This window comes from Tigriopus californicus, chromosome 4 (assembly GCF_007210705.1).
Source record: "Tigriopus californicus strain San Diego chromosome 4, Tcal_SD_v2.1, whole genome shotgun sequence".
NCBI lineage: Eukaryota > Metazoa > Arthropoda > Copepoda > Harpacticoida > Harpacticidae > Tigriopus > Tigriopus californicus.
The window spans coordinates 2,945,719-2,967,855 of record NC_081443.1 but is presented as its reverse complement, the minus strand read 5'-3'; the positions used below and the strand labels follow the sequence as shown (position 1 = coordinate 2,967,855).

The 22,137-nt window shown below is 43.4% G+C and overlaps 1 protein-coding gene across 1 annotated transcript in view; it reads right to left on the bottom strand.

The window, feature by feature from the left end:
- The window catches only part of LOC131879475 (uncharacterized), a 50,190-nt gene extending 34,147 nt beyond the window's left edge, over positions 1-16,043 (bottom strand). Inside the window, exons 1-2 of the mRNA XM_059225815.1 lie at positions 15,400-16,043; positions 300-839 (exon numbers count right to left, since the gene is read on the bottom strand). Coding sequence (XP_059081798.1) covers positions 300-426 — 127 coding nt within the window. The 5' untranslated portion in view covers positions 427-839; positions 15,400-16,043. The remainder of the gene's footprint in view (positions 1-299; positions 840-15,399) is intronic.
- Between the last annotated feature and the right edge of the window lie 6,094 nt (positions 16,044-22,137).

The following is a 22,137-nucleotide window of genomic DNA, read 5'->3' as shown; positions in this document are numbered from 1 at the left end:
TTCACATGAGAGATCCATCAATCCCTCTCTCTCTCTCTCTCTACCAATTTATCAGAGTGACTTTCGATGGGACCTGATTTCTGCTCAAGCCATGCTAAGCCATCGAGAACAACCCCACTCATGGGATGACCTTGAACAATGATATGAATCCACCTAGTTATCACTAACCTAACGGATAAATGATCCCTAGAGAGGGGATCAACCATTGAGCATGCTTAGCCAAAGTGACTAAACCATATCGAATGATCATTATGAAGCGGTTAAGGGCATGATCCGCCTTTTCGAGTAGCTACACTTACCTCGATCCTGTTGTTGGTGTCTCTTTTGGTCATTAGTTAGTGTTTTTGCTCTGGGCACGGCCCCTAATGGAACCGAGGCAAACTCCAAAAAAGCTAAGAACCACAAAAAGTCCACAATTTGGAACATGATGATAATGATCACAGAGGAATACGACGAGCTGGGCTGGAATTGGAGTTGGAGTTGGAAGATCTATTATTAATCCAACAGGGTGCTTCAAGATCAGCTCAGCTCAGATCCAGCGCCTTTGGGGACGTTCCCATAGATGGGACTGACGAGTCTTTCACTATTTCAGAATGAGAGGGAAATAGGTCAATGGACCGTGTGCTGATGCTCTTAGGGTTCCTCATGAAATGGTCGTCAGCGTCGTGAGAAGTATTAAAAAGGGCAGACGCTCCAACGAGCCACGGTTCCCAAGGATAACTCTCAGATCTTGGATCTTGGATCTTGAGAATCAGTTGAACCGACCCAATGCTTGACAAATCACTTCCAACTCGACTCAAAATGCAGGTCTCTTCGGGGGAACCACGTGCCAAGCATGCCTGGAAAGACAAGGAACGATAATGAACACTCGAACCCGACCAATTGTCTCGTTGGGCCGTGGCCACGATGTGCTTTTTATTCGGAAAAGAACAGCTAACCTCGGCCAAGAAAAAAAAGATGTGACTTGCCATTGTCACGTTCGTCGACAAGTGCATACTGGAGGGAGCGAACGGCTGGGATAAGGCAGCCGTCAAAAGCACATTTACACGAATGAAGTGGTGCTCACGTCATGTTTTATGTCAAAGTTAGAGTCTCTAAACCGCGTGACAATCATCCTCGAAGTGCTTGAGTGGAACTGGGGATCTCTTTCCTTACAACTCAAACAAGTCAATGAATGTTGTACGGCGTAAATTGACTAACTGACTGAGCGAGTGAATGACCTTTGGAGTAAACCTGTCACTAAGCGTCCAGACTTGCTTACCTCACATTCTAAGTAAGAGCAAGCCCCGGGATGTGCTGCTTAGGAACCGAGTCTATTTTTTGCACAAGCTTTGGCCTTTATGTCCCATTTTCTCGGAAAAGTCATTTCTTCACCTCTGTGACCAAGCCTTATCTAGATCTTCATCCCAACCCCCCAAGCCCATCTATCAGGCGCTTATCATGGGCATCTTTGATGAAATGTCCACTATTTGACCTTGAACTGTCCTCCCACCCACCCACCTACTCATCCGTCCATCCAAACCATCCGACATGCCCCCAAGACAAGAGGATATTTCTCAGTCCATGAAAAGGAGAGCCCCAAGCAAATTCCATGGCCATTTATGTCCCCGTTCCAGTTTCGTAACTCGGCCAAAAGTTTGCTTTTGATAGCCCAACTATGCTATGTTCACTGTACATCGACCCAAGACCGAGGAGAGATTGTTTCTTCCTCTGCTGCGGCTTCCAAAAGTCATTACTTCACTTTGCTGACACAGGTTGTTTTTCCCCTTTGATGGGTCTCGTCCACCATATATCCACGTTGGTTCTTTTTTTTTTTTATTTCAAGGCCCGGGGGAAACAACACGAGAAGGAGAAAATGGGGGGGGGGTCTGTATCATTACTTTACCCATCAAAGAGGTGATTAATCATGGATGCGTATGTACTAACATGTTTGGGCCTACACAATACAGAGCGTGCCAACGCCGGTTGTGGCGATTAATTAGATCTGAGGGTCGTGTTTCAAATCGGTGAAGGGGAAAGGGAGGCCTTATGGGCCCGGTTGGGCTGGCTTGTTGGAACCACAAGATTGACTGACTCTTTATGGCGGTGGTAGGCCTGTGAAAGCACAGGATATACACATTTGGCAACCCCTACCCATAGTGGGCGTACTTTTCGTGAAATGGATGATTCCCAAGGTTGACGTAAGGGTAAAGTGTAGCAAGCATGAATCCCATGCAAATTGAGGAAGGTCGGCGAGTTGTTCAACCACGCGGATCGAGATGGTTTTCCCAATGGCACCGATGATTTACGACAATATGAGGCCAGTCTGATCGCTTCCAGGAAGGGAAAGCAAAACTTGGGGAAAATCGAATACCCGAGATAGAAAATACGTTCGTAGCAGATGGATGGACTGCAAACTATTGCAGGATGTACTGTGCATCTCTTGTGCTCAAAGTAGTAACATGTTTCCCTTGTCTAGATCTCCGGGATCAAGATGGATTCTTTGATTTATCATGGCCCAAAATATTGTGATTTCCACAAGTAACTGATCGATCTTCCAACTTTTGATACAACGAGGGAGTCGTCCATTGGGCATACAGGTGACTTTTACCTTTCCATACGGTACATAGATAACAATGAGTTTAAACACCCTTTTTAAGGTTACCTTTTACACTATTGTCGGTGTTTGGAATGTTAGAGCAAGGAAGTTCAGTGTTCAAAATTTGAGATTTCCGACGCGATTTTTTGACCCAAAACGGAGCAGACATTCTATTTCGCATTCAGATTGGAGAAACCAGACGCTCATTTCATTCTTCAAAAAAAAAAGATTATCCGTCGGAAATGTTTCGACACTTGGAATTGAAGCCGATTTCTTGATTTTCTGACACGTCCTGCCAAGGCTGCTTAATACAAGAGCATCAGTTTTTGCCCTCGAATTGAAGTTTTGAAGCCAAAAAGTTACAGTTGTCTGTAGGGAATTGTTCGTTCATGTCCTTGAATATTCAACGAATCTCATTGCAAGCAGCTCTAGGCTCTCTTTTCTTGTTCCAGAGACAAGCAGATCGCCAGAAAAAGATCTCCCAGGCATCGATTGGAAGGTGGGTGGAATGAGTTTCCAATGCCGCTCATTGTCTTCGCTCCATCTTCGGTCTTCGTCTGGCACTTCTTGTCCAGGCCCAGAAGAGAGAAATCTTTCACGAAGGATCGAAAAATGCCTCAAGTAAAGGAACGACGTGAACAAGCGACTTCAAGCCAGGCGGGGCCCCACCAGCAACAACGTTAAGCCGACAATGTCCAAATCGGAGGAAATTGATGGGCTTGATCTTGAGCTGCCATTTTTTCCTCTCTCTGCGATTGGCCGACTGTGAAGAGACCAGTCACACCGAGATTTAGCTGAAGAACACGGAGGGACAGGCCAAGGCCAGACTTCAATGTCAGGTAACAACATCAACGCTGCCCGTGGAATGAGATGTGAAAGTGAGAAGAAGCATATATTACGGTACTTGTACACAAGATGCCATTGAAAGGTGGGGAAGGGGGGCCCTTCGGATCCGTCTCAGTTGGGAAATGAGGTCAGACTGGTCAAACACATGTACCGTAAGCGTACGTACCTACAGCCATTATTCAAAATAGCTCGGCATCTGGTGCGAGGCCTGAAATATGGTTGTGGTGGTTGCTTGTCGATCAATCAACGAGAGTGTATGGAGATTAAGCATTGCGATGCATTTGTCCAATTTTTCCTTTAAGGCTGTGGACAATCTAGGGCTAAAATGCTTTCACTGAAAAAAGCACTACGCACGACCTCTATCCGAAAATCGTGATTATTTTTGAATGGGTTCCTAGACTGTTAGATGTTCCAGCCGTAAAGACGTTCAGCAATCATATTTATTCGCTCAAGAACGATGTCGTCCTTGATTGGTTCCGTTATCATGACAAGGAAGACATGAATTAAAAAGCACTGCGAAGTTCAATTTGCAAACGCGTCACTTGAATGCCAGCCATTCTTCCCATCATAGCGATACGATATTCTATAGTTATATTAGTTACTAGCGGGCAATATGACGCCTTGGTAGAAATTGAAAGTGTAGATTGAAAGCGAAATTGGATTGTGCCACATAGTAATGCAATAAAACTGGTATTCAAAGGAGAGAAAGCAATGGCGGAAATGGGGTCGAAAATCTAGATGCGACTTGTACTTTGGGAAAGTAAGGATGTGACACTTTTCTCTCACAACAAGATGTTGACAACGTTCCATATTCCCTCTTCATTTTCTCAAAAAGCTTACGTGACCAACTGACATGCCGATTTCTTTTTTATTCCAAGGGTCCTTGTAATGTCTTGTGTTTCTCCTATGTCTCCTTGGACTAAAAACACATGTTTCTAAAAGATCTCAAATATTAAGCGTTGGTCTCGTTGTGAACCACTGGAATATGGACAAGGGTGACAGGGCCGAGCATTGACTTTCGGAATGCAGCCATCGTAATGCGTTCTTTTTCAAATAAGGTTGATCCTAGGTCGCTATAACTATGTATTTCAACTTTCAGTTCAATCGAGTGAATTAATTTGAAGTGATGAAAGCTCACTACAAAAAATGAGTGAAATAACCCTCTTCTGGTAATTGATTACATCATTCATTATGTGCCTGTTTATGCACCGTCATTTGAGAGGTCATAAATCTTGATCCAATTGTTTGATCAAGCTGAAATATGAAATGCGTAATTGCACCGACATGCAATCCTTCTAATTTGAAGGTTTACTCGCTTAAAAAAAAACACACATTCTTAACCATAACATCTCCGTTCATATTCCAGTGGTTCAGGGTTTCTCATAAACATGTCAGCTTGGCAAGCAGATTCTTAAATAGTCTTTGAAATATTGACTCATAAAACGGAACAAAGAAAAGAATGAAAAAAGAGACGAAAAAGATACGTCAAAATTCTTTATTTTGAATTCTCCTAAAGGTTTGTTTGCAGCAACTTTGGTGTGGAAAGTGATTGCTCACGATGACAAGCTCATTTTTTTAACATTTATTGACTTTCACTCTTCAATTGACTCCAATTGATTCTCTGTTAAGCAGTGTAACTCATGATATTTGTCAATCTTCTTTGTTTGGTCATAACATTGTTTACACCAAATTTCCAATTGATCAGTTGTTCGGAAACTCCAATCAAAGAAGCTTTGATTCCAAATGCTAGTGAATCATTGTTTTGGAACTTTGCATCATGGTTTTTCTTGAAACACCCACACAATTTTCATGGAAAACTCGGGCTTACACAACCAGGAACGGTGGCACTTGAGCAATTGGATTATACCACTCAAAATATTTCGCTTTATTGCTTCTGATCTTAACCAATGATTGTATAGGAGCATACAAAATGAATAAACAGACAAATGTCCCTTTTCTTGCCCGAGAAGTTCCCAATATTATTTTTGGCCACAATTCGTGGAAAGAGTTCCGTTTTGTTTGTTGACCAACTTCACCTAAATCATTTCCACTTTTCTGGACCAGAAGGATGCCGAGCTCAAAAATTGACCTCCTGTAGATGAGAAGAGATGTATGCAGTTCTGCTATTGACTCAGGGCCCCAGTGGGCCTCACAAGGCCTCGAGAAAGCTGCGCACCAGCACAAACGATCCCAGAATGTCATTTTTGGTCCGCTTTCTTTCTGAAGTTGAAGTGGTGCATTTTTGAAGCCCCTTAAGAATGCACACTCAAATTCGTCTCCGGTTCCATAGGTTCTTGTTGAAGGTATGGCCCAATGGGTTCTCATCGGGATATGGCGGCATGCATAATATTTTGCATCCGCTGGCTCCTGTTCCTCCTTCTTGTTCCACTGGATTGGAGATGCTTGGAGCCAATTTCTGGATCCACTTCAAATGGTCAAGAGGACGACCACTTCAAATCGAAGGAGATTGGTCAATTGGGAGATTCCTCGTTTGCTTGACTGCCAAGTGAAGGAAGACCACCTCTGGCTCTTCTTCGTACCTCAGTGGGCAGGGTTGGTTTGCCTCGTATTCAAAGGATCGAACGAACCTCTTTTCGTGTTCAGGCTGATGGAGATGGAGTGATAGGGTGAAAGCCGTTGAAAGGATCCCGCGACAACACAAATGTATCATCTATTTTGAGAGCCGACTAAAGGCCGTCATGGCCTTTAGTCTCACGAATGCATTTCATCCTCAACTGAGCAATTCCAGCTCAGATGGGAATCGAGTAGGAGTTCACAGGCCAGCGAGGCCCACTTTTTCGTACAGGGTGTTGGGAGGGAGAAAAAAGGCTCGGTTGAAAGTGAAAGCAATATGGGATTTACTCGTACAGTCGTACGGTCGTCAGGAATGTCAATCAGGAAGTCTCGGTCGCTTGATCAATGAGTCTCTTTGATCCCCGTTGGGTATGGACAATTCACAGTAATCCCTTGTCGCTCGCTCTGTGGATGCACATTCAAGATTATGCAAGAATGCCGACACGTCAGATCTGACCATTATTGACAAGTTCCACACGAGTCCCAAGTTCGATCCAAATCCTCCCACTACATCACTGCCAAGAAGATAGGGAAGGAGGACTCAAGTTCCCGATGCAGAATCCCAATTAAACGAGATCTATTGTTCCTTCTTGTCCGTCAGCATTGGGGCAAAGGAAATGATGCTCAACCAAGCCTCTCCCCGTTCCCAAACTTGGATTGATATGACTGGATCCGGCTTCAATTAGCTCTGGTTCCGCAAAAAATATGGACCATTCACTAAACTGCGTTTGCAAGCAAGCTCCTCTTCTTGAAGTTTTGGCAACGACCTCGTTGGTATTGTTGCTCAGGGGCAATGAGGAGAAAACTTGGACAAGGCCGACGAGCGAGAATGAGGGGTCAGAAATGCATCATTTGACCTCGTTCCGCTGGGGCCACCCAGGGCATTTGGCCCAAGATGCGAGTCATAACGACAGCACTAAGGGCCAGGCATCAATGCCTTGGATCATTCTGACTACAACACCATCTTGCCAACACACATATGGGGAATGAGGGTTCAAACCTATTAGGTTCGAATCAAGTGCCATTGGTCTGCCTGCCTCTATCTGTGTGAGTCTGAAAGTCTCTCTGGATCGTACGAAAATTGACCCGGTAAAACTTGAGCTATTCAACAGTGAATAAGATAAGCTCTCCTATGTGGAACCATTGTTGTTTCGTTCAGCTTAATACAACATATATTGATAGATAAACGGATTGCTTGACGAGTAAACAAACCTCTTAATGGAGAGAAATTTTGTCTCCTTCAGGGGGAATGTACTGATAGTAAATTGATTCAGATTTGAAGCTCTCAAGCAAGAAAACCGGATGATCTCTTGGTAATCATTGGGATTGCATTATTATTCGCTATTTTCTGTCAGTGTTTATAGGTAATAGTTTGTTTTAATGAAACAATGAAAGGCAACCTTGAAGTAATACCCGTAACTCTTCCGATTTAAAGAGGGAGACCTCAAGCAGGAGAATGGGACAAGACGGTGGACGAAGTTAAGCCGATCTACCCCGACAATGCTTAAGCTTCTGAAATATGATCAGAGCTACTATTATAGAGCAAGAAATTATCATGTAAAATGAAAAAATGGCTTTATTTCAATTACCTCCAGGCTAACTAAGGTTAGGTGAATTTATCTTAAGTTTCTGAGCTGCATAATAAAAAATCTAATAATTCATTCCCTCAATATTATGAATGTAGTAAGAGGTGCCCATTTTTACTGCCCACTATCAAATTTTTCAATGAATATTAACAAAATATGTGTGGCCCAGCTATGTCCGTGTGGACTCCTCTAGTTCGAGGTCTCCTTGATTGAGCTAATCCAAGGACGACTTCACCACTGGACAACGACGGCGGTGGGGGGGAGAATGAATAATTCCAATTCCAATCAATCAAATGCATTTCTCTTTACATGAGTTGACTCAATTATAGCCTCAGAAAGCAATGGTCAGTTTTGATCTCAATCGAACGTCTGTGTCAAAAATGACTTGCTTAGCACCACCTTGGTAAGATCTTACTAACGCGGTGCTAGCTCATTCAATTTAGGCCCTCGCTGGTCTGAGTTTGAAATGCTCATAACTTTTGACACAGACGTTCAATTGATATCAAAACTGGCTAATGCTTTCTGAGGCTACATTTTAGTCAAGTTGTGTGACGTGAAATGAATTTGATTTATTGGAATTAGAATTACTCATTTTCCCCCACCACCGTCGGTGTCAAGTGGTAAAGTCGTCCTTGGCTAATCACAAGAGATCAAATCCAATCATGGTGAATATGAGATCATTGAGACAAAGGACAAGAGGATCAAAGTGGGCGTTGGGAATGAAAGAAAACCGACCTTCATTACTGTCACTCTTTCCGATCTCTCTTGAGCATCTCTAGAGTCGAGTCTGGGTTTGGTGGTGGCTACGAAGTGCAGTGTAGTTGTCTTTGGGAAAGCTTCAGAGAGAAAGAGGGAAGGAAGTGGAGAGGAAATTAATTGAGTGTCTCATCTAGATGAAAGGGAAATGTAAAAAAAGAGATCTCCAATCTGCCACTTTTTCTTATCTGTATGCAAAGGCATCCTAAGTAAATTTGGCCATTTCTTCTCAGATTCAAGCGCCATTTCAATGAGGCATCTACGTACGTGCAGCGTTTCATTGGCTCGTTGCTTAAAATGATCTGAAGCCATAAAATCGAGATTTGAGCACGTTTTTCTTTTCTTCGGATTCCCATTTGGCAGTGTTTCAATTGCGGCATGAAATCATGACACGGCCATGCCAAATACGACCAGCTATCCTCACTGGTTTAAGCAGCACGTTTAAACCGAGGGAGGAAAAAAAGAACAGATCTCAAGGGTCGGCTGAAGATGAGACGGGAAAGTTGAAATGATATGCAAACGGACTATTGAGCACCCATGTCTTCTTCTTCTTCTTCAAAAAACATCGTCTGAACTTTTTTTTTCAAAGGCCAACTCGTCGCTCAGTGTGAAGTCCCCCAATTCTGAATTTCGACCATGGTCCTACGAGGTTTTGGAGGAACATGTTGAGAAATCTCCATTCACCAAGATGCATCTAACATCCTCAAAGATCCAAATGAGGAGTTCTCCAGCTTGATTTGGGTTAATGGAAAAGTCAAAGACTGAAATCCATCTCAAAATGACTCGGATTGTGGAATCAAGGTCCCGGAGAGAGGGGGTCGTCGTCCCAATCAGAGTTGAGCTTGAGAATTTGAGAGTCAAACTCTGAGAACCTGAAGGAGGGGAACAGCTTTGGAACGCGGAAAAGTTTTCCCCACTTCCTTGTTCCCAATTGGAGTCGACTGTATTGGTGCAACGATTTGGAAAATGGAACATTTTTCGATTATTTGTCCACGGCAATACCAAGTGAATGCCATTTTGGGCACGCCCTCAAGGCTCAAAGCAGTTGCAAGAAACCTCAACACTGTTCCAATATGCAAGTGAACCCTGCCTTGAGGGAATTGTTACTGAAGACCAAGATCGCTTTCGGGGAATGCAAAGCTGGTATTCCTGTATCCCGATGACGGGAATGAATGATCTTTTTATTCCCTCGTCTTTTGCTTTAAATCCAAGATTTTATTTGCTCCTTGGCTACAATGGAATATGCCATACGTAATATGCTGATGTCCCTCAATCTGGAAAAACTAGGTCAACCTTCTCAACGAAATGGAACAATGGGTTCTCAGCAGATTGTTCGCGACTTGTTGCCAAATGCGAGCTTTGATTTGCTCTCATGTTCCACAAATCTTTCCGGGAAGGGAACCAACAGATGCCCCAGACGTTCGTTCGTTCGTTCGTTCCATGGGAGGGAAACAAAACAAAATCACAACTTGCCAGGCATTTGCCCGGATCAAATTACTTCCTAGTTCGCACTTCCTTTTCTTTGGGCCGAGAAGAACCCATTACTTCTGACTACTGAACAGTGCTTGCGTCGTGTAGTAGATCTTGGAGCTAGATCAAGATGGAAAACCGGCTCAAGGCCTTGAAGTGCCACCCAACCTTGACCAAATTGGGTGATGCGGCCAGGCTTCTCCCTTGAGAAAAGTGTGTACCTTACTGAAGAGCTTCGCCCTGAGGATTAGACTGACCAGTGGCCATTCGGAAATGCCATGATCATGTTGATGATGCGGCATCTTTTGCCTAAGGATCTCCTCGTAGAGTAGAAGAAGAATCTGACTGGCCTAAATGAGCTAAGTCATCGTGAGTGTACGTAGATATGTCTGCAAATGCATGCATAGGCCGCCACCGGAAACGGAGATATCTGATGGAAACGCCGAAAGCACCTTCTTGGTGTGAAGCCCACCATTACTTAATAACACCTCATGTCGTTTCCGGGGGAACACGGCCATAATCCTACCCTCTTATTGAGAACAAGGCCAAGATAAGATATGACGGAGTGAGAGTACAAAAAGCATCGGAGGTTGATCTGTGATACAAAAAAGCTCAATGACCATCTTCCATAATGAAGATTTTTTTTTGATGAATATTTTTTTTGAGTACGATTTGTCTCATAGTTAAATCTAGCTACCTTTATTCATTAAAATACTTTTCATATCGCTTGCATGTTTATCTCGACAATCAAGATCTTTGACAGTGATACAGACCTTTGGTGTCAATTTTCAATGAACTGACTTGATCTGATTGGCTGGCGCATTAGCATCCAATATCTCGTCGAGAGTCTGCCGCACTTGGCAGTCAACTGGATATGCACCCGACCAACTCCAAAGGGCGTTCGCTGTTTTTGTTGCTTCCTCTCCTTCTTCTCGTTGTTATACCCGATTCGTTCATTCAAGCACTTGCCACTTGCTACTTGCTACTTGGCACCCACTTTTCGCACTCGGCCTGGCCTTTGGGCATCAGCAAGCCGGGGACGAAACAAAGGTCAAGTGAAAATAAAGTGGAGATCGCTCTCTGATTAGACAAAGAGCTTTGGCAAGAGTGGATCAACAACGCACAAGAATGAGGTGGGCAAGTGAGGGAGTGTCAGTAGTAGCATAATGCAACTGGCTACGTTCTATGCTTTCGTTCGTACCTAGGTAGGGGCCTTTTTCTCTCTCTCTTTCTTTCTCTTTCTCTCGCACTTGTCCAATTAACGAGCTCGAGAGATTAGCAAAAGAGTCCTTGAGCAAGAACAACCAGAAGAAGAAAAAGGAGGAGGCGTCAAGAAAGAATCCGATTCTATTCTCTCTCTCTCTCTGAGATCTGCTTTTCGTGGAACACGGAGCGCAATCCAGTCAAGCGCAAGACGCCATACCATATTCAATTTTCGTTTTGTTCCAGGCAGGACCTGGCTCAGTTCGTCCTCGGTTTTCTGAATGTCTATCATGTTTCCTCGTTGGCAATTCCGATCCGCCAAGCGTGGCCTCCTTCTCGACGTTATCGGATCCATTTTTGCCACTAAACTATCACTTTACCTCCAAGCACATTTGTTACACGACACCCCAAAGCACTCTTTCCGATGGGTCCAAGAGAGAGAGAGAGCTGAATACTGTACGTAGTACATACTGTACCATGTACGTACGTAGATAGGACAAGTCGGTCAACAACACACCCACCTTAGCTTAGTTATGAGGGTGATGAATCTGATGCCAGACAGAATGTAATTTCCAACCACACGACCAATGGATCACCATTCAAAAGGCCACAGGCCTGGATTTTTTTTAATATTGATTTAATACCTCATGTGGCGAAGGCCTCGTTTCAAGGACAGACGTGGTGAATGAAGTTCAACCGGGTGAAATATGTGATTGCATGTCTGTCTTTCAAGGATAGAGTGCAAGATCCGAGGGATATTTATTGCAGATTACATCGCACGTGGCCGGGTTTGGGGAGGGAACGGGGCCACAGAGGTGTGCGTGGGTGGATCCTCGGCCTTCTGGTCAAAAGTTCCAATAGCAAGGACCATTAACTGTTTGACTTTTAGTCAACCCAAACGGAAAGTTTCGACTTGAAAGACGAGAATGGGTTTGAGATTACCAAGATGGTCACCATCCGAGCTCACTTGCGTGGATCGCTTCAAGATAAGTTCCTGGGGTTCCTTATATTTGTTCCAAAACGTACTTTCCAAGAAAAAGAACAGTCATGGAAATTATTTTGACCTATCTTAACCAATCTGCTGATTTCCTTTCCGATCTAATTTCTTGGACCTTCCATTTTGGGAGGATCCCTGGAGTCACCAATCGATGCATTGGCAGCCACTCCTATTGAATCCCTCATCAAGGTGTCAAGATAATTTTCTGGCATCTACCAGAGTCTTTGGCCACGGGCCACTCATTAATCTACTTGTAATGTTGGAATCAGTATTTTGATTTGTACTTTCAAGAAGTAAGGGTAAAGCTCATAAGAAGGCGGAAAAGGATTAGTAAACGGAATGTTTTTTTCTTCTTCTTGGTGTTCGGTAAATAAAGCCATCAAGATGGATTATCCGAATATGCCACGCTATGGGATTTATCATTTATTTCCATGTTTGTTAATGATCCAGAACAAGTCTTATACTATGCTTGAATCGACCATTCCACCTAAAGTACGCATTTGCTACCCTATTCCAATGGATCAGCTTGATCACAACATTTAAATAACGGCAATCAGTTGGTTCAGTGATACTTTCCAGAATGAATTTCTCCATTACAGATTGGATGGATCTCTTCTTTGAACCTCATCCCCTTCCATTGGCAGATCTTATTGAATCTACACCGAGTTCGCTGCCTCGTCTTTGTCCATGAGTTTATCCTTGATTTGATCCTCGGGGGCATCTTCGCCTTCATGCTCCCAAGCGACGAGAGTTTTTATTCAATTATATATATATATTGTTCTTGAAGTGAGATAGTCTTTTGAGCTAGCCCACCGAGAAGGAATTGTCCTATCAACAACCATACTTCTGAACGACACCAGATATGCTATCATCCTTGGATGGTATAGCAATTCGGCTGTTGCAGCCATGGCTGTGGGATTCCATTTATTGTGTTTGCCAACCTGAGTTTGGGGGATGAAATGGAAGCCTTTAATGTCTCAGTTTTCCATTTTGTGTCTCGAGAAGGAACAAAGAGCAAAATCCTGTAAACCAAGTTTGTTATCATTATTACAGGACATTTTTTTCACCCAGCTCCGCCTCTTAACTTGGCGTTCGAGTTCGAGCGAGATCTAAGAATCATAGAAGGTCTGTATACACTGGTTGGGACAAACCAAGCTATGAGCTTCCAACGACTCCCACCGGCCTCAAGATTGGAACCAAAAGCATCTAGGTACTAGCCAGTAGGCCAAGATCAGTCCTCTGGCAAAACACTACCTCGGTCGTTTTCAAGTCGAAGAAGACGTTCCTAATTATGGCACTCAAAAGGATCCACCTGAAAAGGCAAATTTGACGTCGAAGCTTAGAGTGATCCATGGATTGATAGGCTTGAGCGTGGCTAGTGAAAGAACAGAGTTGGAAAGAAGTGTTCTTCTATTCCTGAATAGAGTAACCTTGGAACAACGGAAGGAAGCTTTGGCAAAAGGCGAAAGGAACTCTCCTCGTCTAAAGAGACTATTATGTTAGTTTTGTGGCCTTAGCATGACCGGGGAACTTTTGTAGTCCCAAAACAAAAGTTTTGTCACAAAATGTTCAGGAAGAGAGGACGGACGAAACGTACACTCGAGTAGGAGAACACTTGCAAAAATAAATGTCGGTAATTATTTCGTGCTTATTCGATCCATTGCGAATCGTCACATTGAGCAATCATATTTTTTCCCCACAATTGGAATATGATATGCTGCGGTGGTTGGGCCTAGTCCACTCCAAGATTGAAAAACCGCAGTTGGGAATAACACTTTTTTTATTACAGTGGTCGCGGCACATCATGAATATATCACCAGCCAGATCCACACCACTTAAAAAACAGCCAAGCTCTCATTCTAATGGGCCAGACTCGACTAGATTAGGAATGGAAGTTAATTTCTCTCTCAAGGGTGGACGGGGATCCTCTGCAACTTCATTTACTTCCACTTACGAATAATAAAGGACCGTGTATCTTCAAGAGAGATCAGCCCATCATAATCTCTCATCTCCTAAGCAGATTTGAAACCTTTTGAACGACGAGACGCCTGATCACATCTCAGGAGACCATATGAAATAAGGATCATACTTTGTCAATTAGTCTTTTTTCAGTGGACAAGCCTTTGGAAAGATGGACAGTAGAAAATATGTTTTGTTTTGAGTGAAACACAATTGACGGCGTATTGATTGCTTAACAAAAGAGTGCAAAACAGAGAAGGAACAAAAGATAAGTTTGATAGTCTATCAAAGTACTATTTTTAGGTTACTGGTGGAGAAAATTAGCCGAATTTTTTTGTTCCTGTTATGCACAAAGGCATTTGGAAAAGATCGAACTAATGCTTCTTTTTAAAGCAAGGAATTGATTGCTTTTCTATTTATTCTTAATTGTACAATAGATCGGTGCTCGAATTGAACTTATCCTGCCTGGTCTTATCATATTCCAACCACTAAAATATACTTTGGGTGTTGGTTTTCTTGCGGTAGCTAGTCGAAATATTCAGAATATGCGAAAAAGAATTAGCTCAAAAATTCTAAGTGAAGTTTGCTTCGATAAAAAAAAAACGAATATATATGTTCATCGCGAGCACCTGGGTTCAATACAGTTATTTATTTATCTTTCTGAGAGTTTTAGCCTCTATTTGTATACCTTAAGGCTTTCAGTCACTATGGTCTGTCTTCTGCTTTTATTAGCATTCGGGTTGATAAGCCCTTGGGATCCATGCTGTTTCTTGGGGTTTGGCCAGAAAATTGACCGTGTCGGTCCCAAACCCAATCTCATATGAATTCAACACACACATCTATGGCAATAGTTATCTGGATTCGCATGAGGACGTCATTTTTGCACTAGCTGGTTTGCCCCTAGAAAAATATAGTTTTGGGTGGATGGAGTTCTGTTTATTTTCTTTATTTTCGACAGTGATTTGGGCAAAAAGTTATGTTTGGGAGGAAATTAATTTGCCAACGGGAAATGAGTCGGATTTCAATGGCATTTTGCATGCCAACAACGCGGAGCTGCGGTGGGTGGTCCATTCTTGGTCCTAATATGTCCTTTTCAAACCACGGCCCACCCAAGTGAAAAGCAGCAGTAGCAACAGCAAGGGTAGCAAGGGTAGCAGCAGCAGCAGCAAGTCTGAGCTTGAATTGAGCTGACATGACAAAGGAGACTTCAGGACATCACAAAATATGATTAATTTCCAGATCGTGTCAAACCGGTGTCTCTAACCGCGTCTGTGGAACACGAAAACTATTCACAAACATTCCAAGCTTGGAGCAACCTAGCTGCCAACCCGCAAAGGCCGAGTCATATTGAAACCGTCAATTGTTCCAATCCTGGGGTGGCGAGTGTTTACGTGGAATAGACTAGATTCCTGAAAGACACTTGAACTCACCCAAGAATTCCAATCCGTTTCTCAGATCCACTCAAGTTCCAACGTGCTTCCAAAGGTCTGGCTTGAAATGGGATCCTCAAAGGTCACGATCAATTTGGGGAAACACAAACTGGCGGTTCCTTCAACGATACACTCTCTCTTGGTCATGTTCCACGGACGAAGGAAGACATTTACAACTTATCTTGGAACAAATTGGAGCACATCTCGGGGCCCGAACACCATCGCATGTTGCATTTCTTGCATCGAAAGTGTCAAAGTGAGTCAGTCCTATTTTTCAGATGTTGGTAGCTCTCTTAGACAAGTTGCTCCAATTGAGAAAAAGACCCGTTCCCGAGTATATTAGAATCACCAAGGCATTCGGGATGCCTTTTTCTACACCCCCCCCAGACGACAAAGATAAAGCATGGGGAGCTAAAAAAAATGTCCACTCACTAGGTCACTCACAATTCACTGTACGCTTCATTTTGTAACAATCCAGTCGTTCCCCTTTTCTTCCACTTTGTCTGTGAAGATTGAACCAGTTGAGGTGTCGGTTGTTAGTTGTAAATGTTTTCTATGGGAAAAAAGGCTCCCTGAACCGCGATTCACGTTCCGCGTGGCTCCTTCTCGTTCAAACTGAAATCGTCTCGTTCGTCGTCGGTCGACGTGGTCCGAGGATCGTGGTGGTTCTTTCCTCTTTTCGTTACAGCCTCAGTCCCAACTTGTCTTGTTCCAAAGAGGGAGCAACTCACACTGGGATCGCGAAGGGAGGCATCCGTTTCAGCTTCCTTTTTGCGCATTTTCGAGAACCATTCCTCTTCCAGTAGTAGTAGTAGTACTACTACTACTATTGCTATTACTTCTTCTTCTTTTACTTCTTCTATTTCCTCTTGTTCCGTGGGTGCACGCCGTGTTTCCAATTCGAGTTCCATGGGGCTGGAGGAATATGCTTGCTCCACAGTCAATTGGCATTTAACGCAGAAAATGGATCATGTGGGTTATCTATCTCGCACTCAAATGGGGATTTTCAAAGACTCTTTTGAAAACGTTCCCAATTCCTCTCCCGCCCATGTGAGATTGAGATTGAGCACCATGGTTGAACCAGAATCAAGATCAAGGGTGGTTTGGAGTTTTGGCAAGGACCGAAGGGAGCAAATTATCGGACCCGTTTTATGGTCGAAACACGACCACCTCCGAAGAAAAGCTCCCACGAGGAAGTTATGACTCAATAATGGGCTCAGGGACACATAATTCTGACTGAAGTTCCGGTCAAGTTGACAATTTTGATTTTTTTTTTTTTTACATTTTCCCCTGTTCATACCTTTTGTCCAAAAAACCTCTTTGGGGTAGAAACAAGCCGAAAAGGTTTTTTTTCGTTTTCTCTCTGTAGGAAGTGAGGGAAAAAAATGTTTTCTTTAGATTTTTTTCAAAAATTGGGATATTCTTGCTTTGACATTAGTTGGGCAGACTAGACTCTTTGTACAATAGTGTCTAGCCCACTGTACAAAGCTCTGTCATTTGGGCTCGACAACAATAAAAAACGAAAGGCCATCATCCCCAATAATAACCCTTAAAGACACACACCAAGCAATCGGCACTCTCAACGTTAACAACGTCGTCTCCAGACACGGAACCAATCCCAAAGGATCATTGAAGGGAGGAGAAAAAAAACTAAGAATTTCTGGAGGGAGACACAGAAACAGAGAGAAGGGTCGTCTATTGCAAAAATGATGACCGTGTGAGGCTTAGCCCATTAATCCTAGTTCGATATCCAATGCCTGGGACGGAGGCGCTTGATTGGCGTCCTTCGTTTTTGGATTTGTTCCCACTAAGTGGCCAACAGGAATCCGAAGAAAAGGACGAGAGGGAGAACAACCAGACCAAGAAGGAAGGAGGGTTTCATCATCATCATTATCATCATCATCTTCGCTCAATGCGAGGTAGACCAACAATGGAATGGAAACCGAGACCGTCTCTCCCTTGGACCGCGCTTAGGAATACGACGTCGAGTATTAAAAACTCTTACCTTAGCATGGTGAATGTACGAGGGGGGTGTTGGTTATTGGTTAAGCTATAATTATCCTCGAGTTTTCAGGGGTCTCATCTCTTGGCAGCTCAAATGCTTTTTGGTGAATCATGTACTTTAAGGGATTTACCTAAATATTTTCCAGATTGGAAAAGGCAGAGAACAGTCACTTGTCGCAAAATTGAGAGAAAAGATGCAGTTTGGAGTTGACATAGTTCTTTTTATTCTTGTTCCTATTCTGAAACATTATTTCGCATCTTCTTCCAATATTGTGTACATTGATGGATTACTAGGCTTATGTCAGTTATTCTCGGAATATAAAGTTGGGGCCAAATTGAATCAAAAGCCTTGCCTTGAGCCCATTTCCTAATTATTTTCTTCCAACGATGTTTTCTATGAGATGTCTGGATTCAAATGTGATATACAATTTGTGATCTAGTTGGTGTCCAAGATCCCCTTTCCAACCCCTCGTGGTCCTCGTGGTTCCAGAAGTGGCGATGGATCTTGGCTTATGTGGCAATGTGTTCAGCCAAGGATGAAGCGATCCAACCATTTTGTGATTGGTTTTTGGTCAATGAATTTTATTGGCAGGACAACAGGGGGAAACTGATCGGAACAAAAAGGGGAAGTATTGGTTCCCAAGGCAAAAGTGTTTGTGTTCCTTCTTTTGAGACATGTTCCTCAACATGGATTTAGAGACGACGGGCTGAAAATCAGCCCAGACCGGAATTGGCGAACCAATAATGTAAGGGACAGCACTGACGTCATTCAACTCGGTTATTGGCGGATTTTAATCTTTCAGTTGGTGGCATGGACATGTGGTTTACTGAGAGCTTGCATTGAACAGTACGCATGCAACTGGGGTCTTTTTAAAATAAAGGCAAATTATGAACTGCTGTATCCAAGTTCGAGCTCGGTGCGTTGTAATGGCTTCATACTTAAAAGAGTCATTGTTATAGCCCTACACGTCGGGAAATAGAGAAAAGTCTAGCTAATTGCGGTGGTGCGTTACTTAAGTTTCAACTTTTGAATGTCGATCGTGGACCCATTAAGTTCCACTTGAAGTGAATTCCAAAGTTTGCGGGAAAAAGACGTTGGTCGGTGGGTGAGTGAGTGAGTGGGAAACTCCTTCCTCATCACGTCCTTTCTTGAAATTCTTTTTTGAAGTCATTATCGTCATCATCCTCGTCTTGAAGACGGATCGTATGATCCGTTACATTTAAGGCTGCAGGGCACAGGGTACGAAGTACATCGAAGCTTGGGAATCTCTCCCATCGTTCAATGGTTACCACACTGAACGTACCGGGTGTCCAGCACAGAGTCCCCCGTGCCCAACAACACCTACGGGTTCGAGAACTGGGTCTGGACCCAACATGAGGCTCCATTTCATGAAGCAAACTCTATAAACATTATCTGATGAACAATCAGCCGGATTCTGGTCGAAGGACTTGTTGTACCGGTTGATTATTTCTCATGAAGTTTTCATATTTTACCCCAGATTAACACTACCTCTTGTTTAAGTTTTAATTTCAAAACGTCTAATGTGCTTCTGGACACCCGGTACAGTGGTCGGTGGAAAAATGTTGAAACCGGCCAGACCATTGATGGGCTCTTCCAAACTTTTCGTTTCAACCAACCAACTTGCCCGATGCAAGTAACCTTTAGTCTGGAAAATTAGTGTCTTGAACTCTTGAAAATCCTGCAGAGACATTTCATCGAAGCTCTTTTGCTGCACTCTCTCTCTTTCTCTTTCACTGTTCCTCTCCCATGGGTGCTTAGGGAATCCGGCTACAAATGGCACACTCTCGCTATTATTCACAACTCCGTGGATGTTTTCTCGTTTGCCAGGCCACCTAAAGTTACCTTCGAGTATATGTTTTCTTGTGGCCACGCCTGACCTTGAGGTCGTGAAATATTCACGTGTCCAATTACATTTACAAAATGTGTTTTGTATTTCAACACCTTGTTAATGTCAAAAAGGCAGGGTCCTCGTGGCGTGTTCAGGCATGATAATGTAACCATAGACGTATTCTGGGTACTGGGCTTGTCATTGGGAATAAACACTGAAGTGTCCTTGTCAAAAATGGCGAGACTCGCGAAAAGAGTTTAGAATGACCTCATTTTGATCGAGTGATCCACACGTTAAGCCAAAAGTCGGACCAGGATCATCTCAAAGTTGGTTCAAATCGTGGTTCCATTGTTGCTGATTCAATCAAGAAATTGGGGAGTTGCCATGGCAGTGGTGGTTATCTCTTGCTTCCAAAATGCCACTCGTCTTCCAACTTATCTCAAAATGAAACAATGGCATCTTCCCTCCTTCCCTTCATTCGAGTCTCTTTCCCTGTTTAAATTCATCCCCACATCCCTCGGCTTTTCGTATTCAATTCTAAGAAACTCTCAATAGCTTCCAAATAAGCCATCCGAGTCCTTGAAAAAAAGTTTAGAGCATGCCTCATGCCTCTTGAACAACCAAAGTATCTTAAATATTCTGAACGCTTTGACACAAAAAAATGACAAAACGGAGGGAGGTAGTAACTTTAAGATTGTCTCTTGTCCTTAAAGTGGGTTGCACGAGGCAAAAGGAAGTCACCCAGATTGTTCTTCGCCGAATCTCTAAAGGATACGGAATCATGAACAAACGTTTCACACCTTAAAGTATGAGCCTTGTATCCTTCACAAGTGTGTTCATACATTCCAATGGCGTCCTAATTTCAGGGGGAACATGTGTTTGAATGAAGTAGAAAGTACGGACAATATGTACAACATGAAGTCTTGTGCGTATATAGTATGTATTGTACCCATTCAGTGACACCATTCCAATAGTCCAGGGTTTTTCCTTTGGGGAAACACCCCGAATAATGAACTAATGCTGAGCTAAGTGTGTCTTGGCGAGGAATCGATTCCCCGGGGAGAGACTCGTCTTTGTTCCATAATCAATCTGGGTCCGCTCCATTATAATATGGAATGGAGCAATAGAGAATATGGACCGGGGGTTCGCCTTTTACCCCAAGCCAATGAAACATCATCCCTTCCCACTGTGTATTCGAAGCCTAAAAGATCCATTAACTCACATGTCTCCCCTCTATTTCGTCTGTTGATTACGATCCCACCCAATTTTGGGCACCCCAAGAAACTTGGGATTGACTCAAGACCAGTTGAAGATTCTTCAAGAGCATCACAACCAAACACATAAATCCAGTGATAACATCCCTTGGAAAGGGGTTGCTAGTCGCCAGTCGCCAGTCTCTCGTGTCGAGTGTTGGTGCCCTCCCCATTGGGCCATTCATCTTTTCCTGAGTGTCATTGGGTGCATAATGTCTCTTGTAGTTAGAGTGTTGTTTGGTGTTGTTCCACCCCAACAATCCAAGGAACCACCCCCACACCCGGTTGCCAAAGTGAGAAAATGCAACCCTTGCACTTCTAAACAGGCTTGAGTGATGATATGATGTGTTTGCCACCGTGTTCCATTATTTGAGAATGACGAGGGAACACGAATCTTCAACACGGATGAATATCGCGAAGAACGCTAGATTTTTACGATTATTGTTATTGTTCTGCCCACGACCATTATTGGACATTAGAGCTGATGCTCATGGCTATCTAGATATACTACAATGATACATACCACAGAAAGTGGGCAAGTCCAAGCCTCGCCCAAGAGACCTAGATTTGAGCCGTAACCAAACTTTTGCATATTTCTGTCGTGCCAACAATCCGTAAATGGACTTGACATGGATTAGCTTCCTTTCCTGCGCAGTCATGTGGGCTCACTTGGCTTCCGTATCTTGTTTTTGTTTCCAGTTTGTTCCCCCCCCCTCTCTTTGAACCAGTCACATTCCTGGGTTCGTGCCACAACTTGCCCGCCCATCTCGAAACCTACCCGGTTATTCGGTAGGAGCATGGGCGTGCACCACATCTCCTTGGTGGCACTCGTACTCGCTGTACAAAGTACACTTGCTACATTGGACCTCTAAGAGAATTATGCTCAACGGGGAGGATCCTTGGTTGTTAGTGGAAAGATCCAGCGACAAGTGAGCGAACGAAGAGGGGAGCCGAAATCACTTCCCTCCCTCACACACACATTCGCTCTTTCAAGCGAGTGGAACTGGAACGCTACAAAGATAGATAGAAATTCAAGAAGGAAGTCATTGCATGGGTGATTGCCAAAGCAATGATGCCATTATCAGATTTTGTCCCAGTTCCTAAGCTTCAGTGGTTCCACTCGCCAACCCTCAGCCATTGGATGTTAGTATACGAGTACATGTTGGGCTCGAAGCGAGTCTCCATGGTTCGTACTTTTGACACGGAAAAGAGCTCTACCATTGAATGGACTTGGGACCTTTTTTCTGACTGGTCTTGCTTACGGTACCCAAAGTCATGTGTCTCGAACAAAGCATAGTAGATCATGATTCAAGTAAAGATAACTACCCCATGAATTACCACATTCAAGCCCGAGGATTAGAATACAAAGATATGTATAACTCTCCAGACCAGACGTCTTGAGATGACCAAACAAATATCACAATGGCGCAGGATCTTCTGTATCAACAAAGTTGGCTCCCAAATACTTCAGAAATGGGAGACCTATGTAACTGCTTAATGATAGGAAAGTACACAGAATACATCAACCATTTTGATCACCCAAGACGTGATCCATTGGAAGCTCGAAAGTTTTAAAATACACTACCGTTGACATTTTCCTTATCTTATCTAGAATACACCCGGGATTTGGG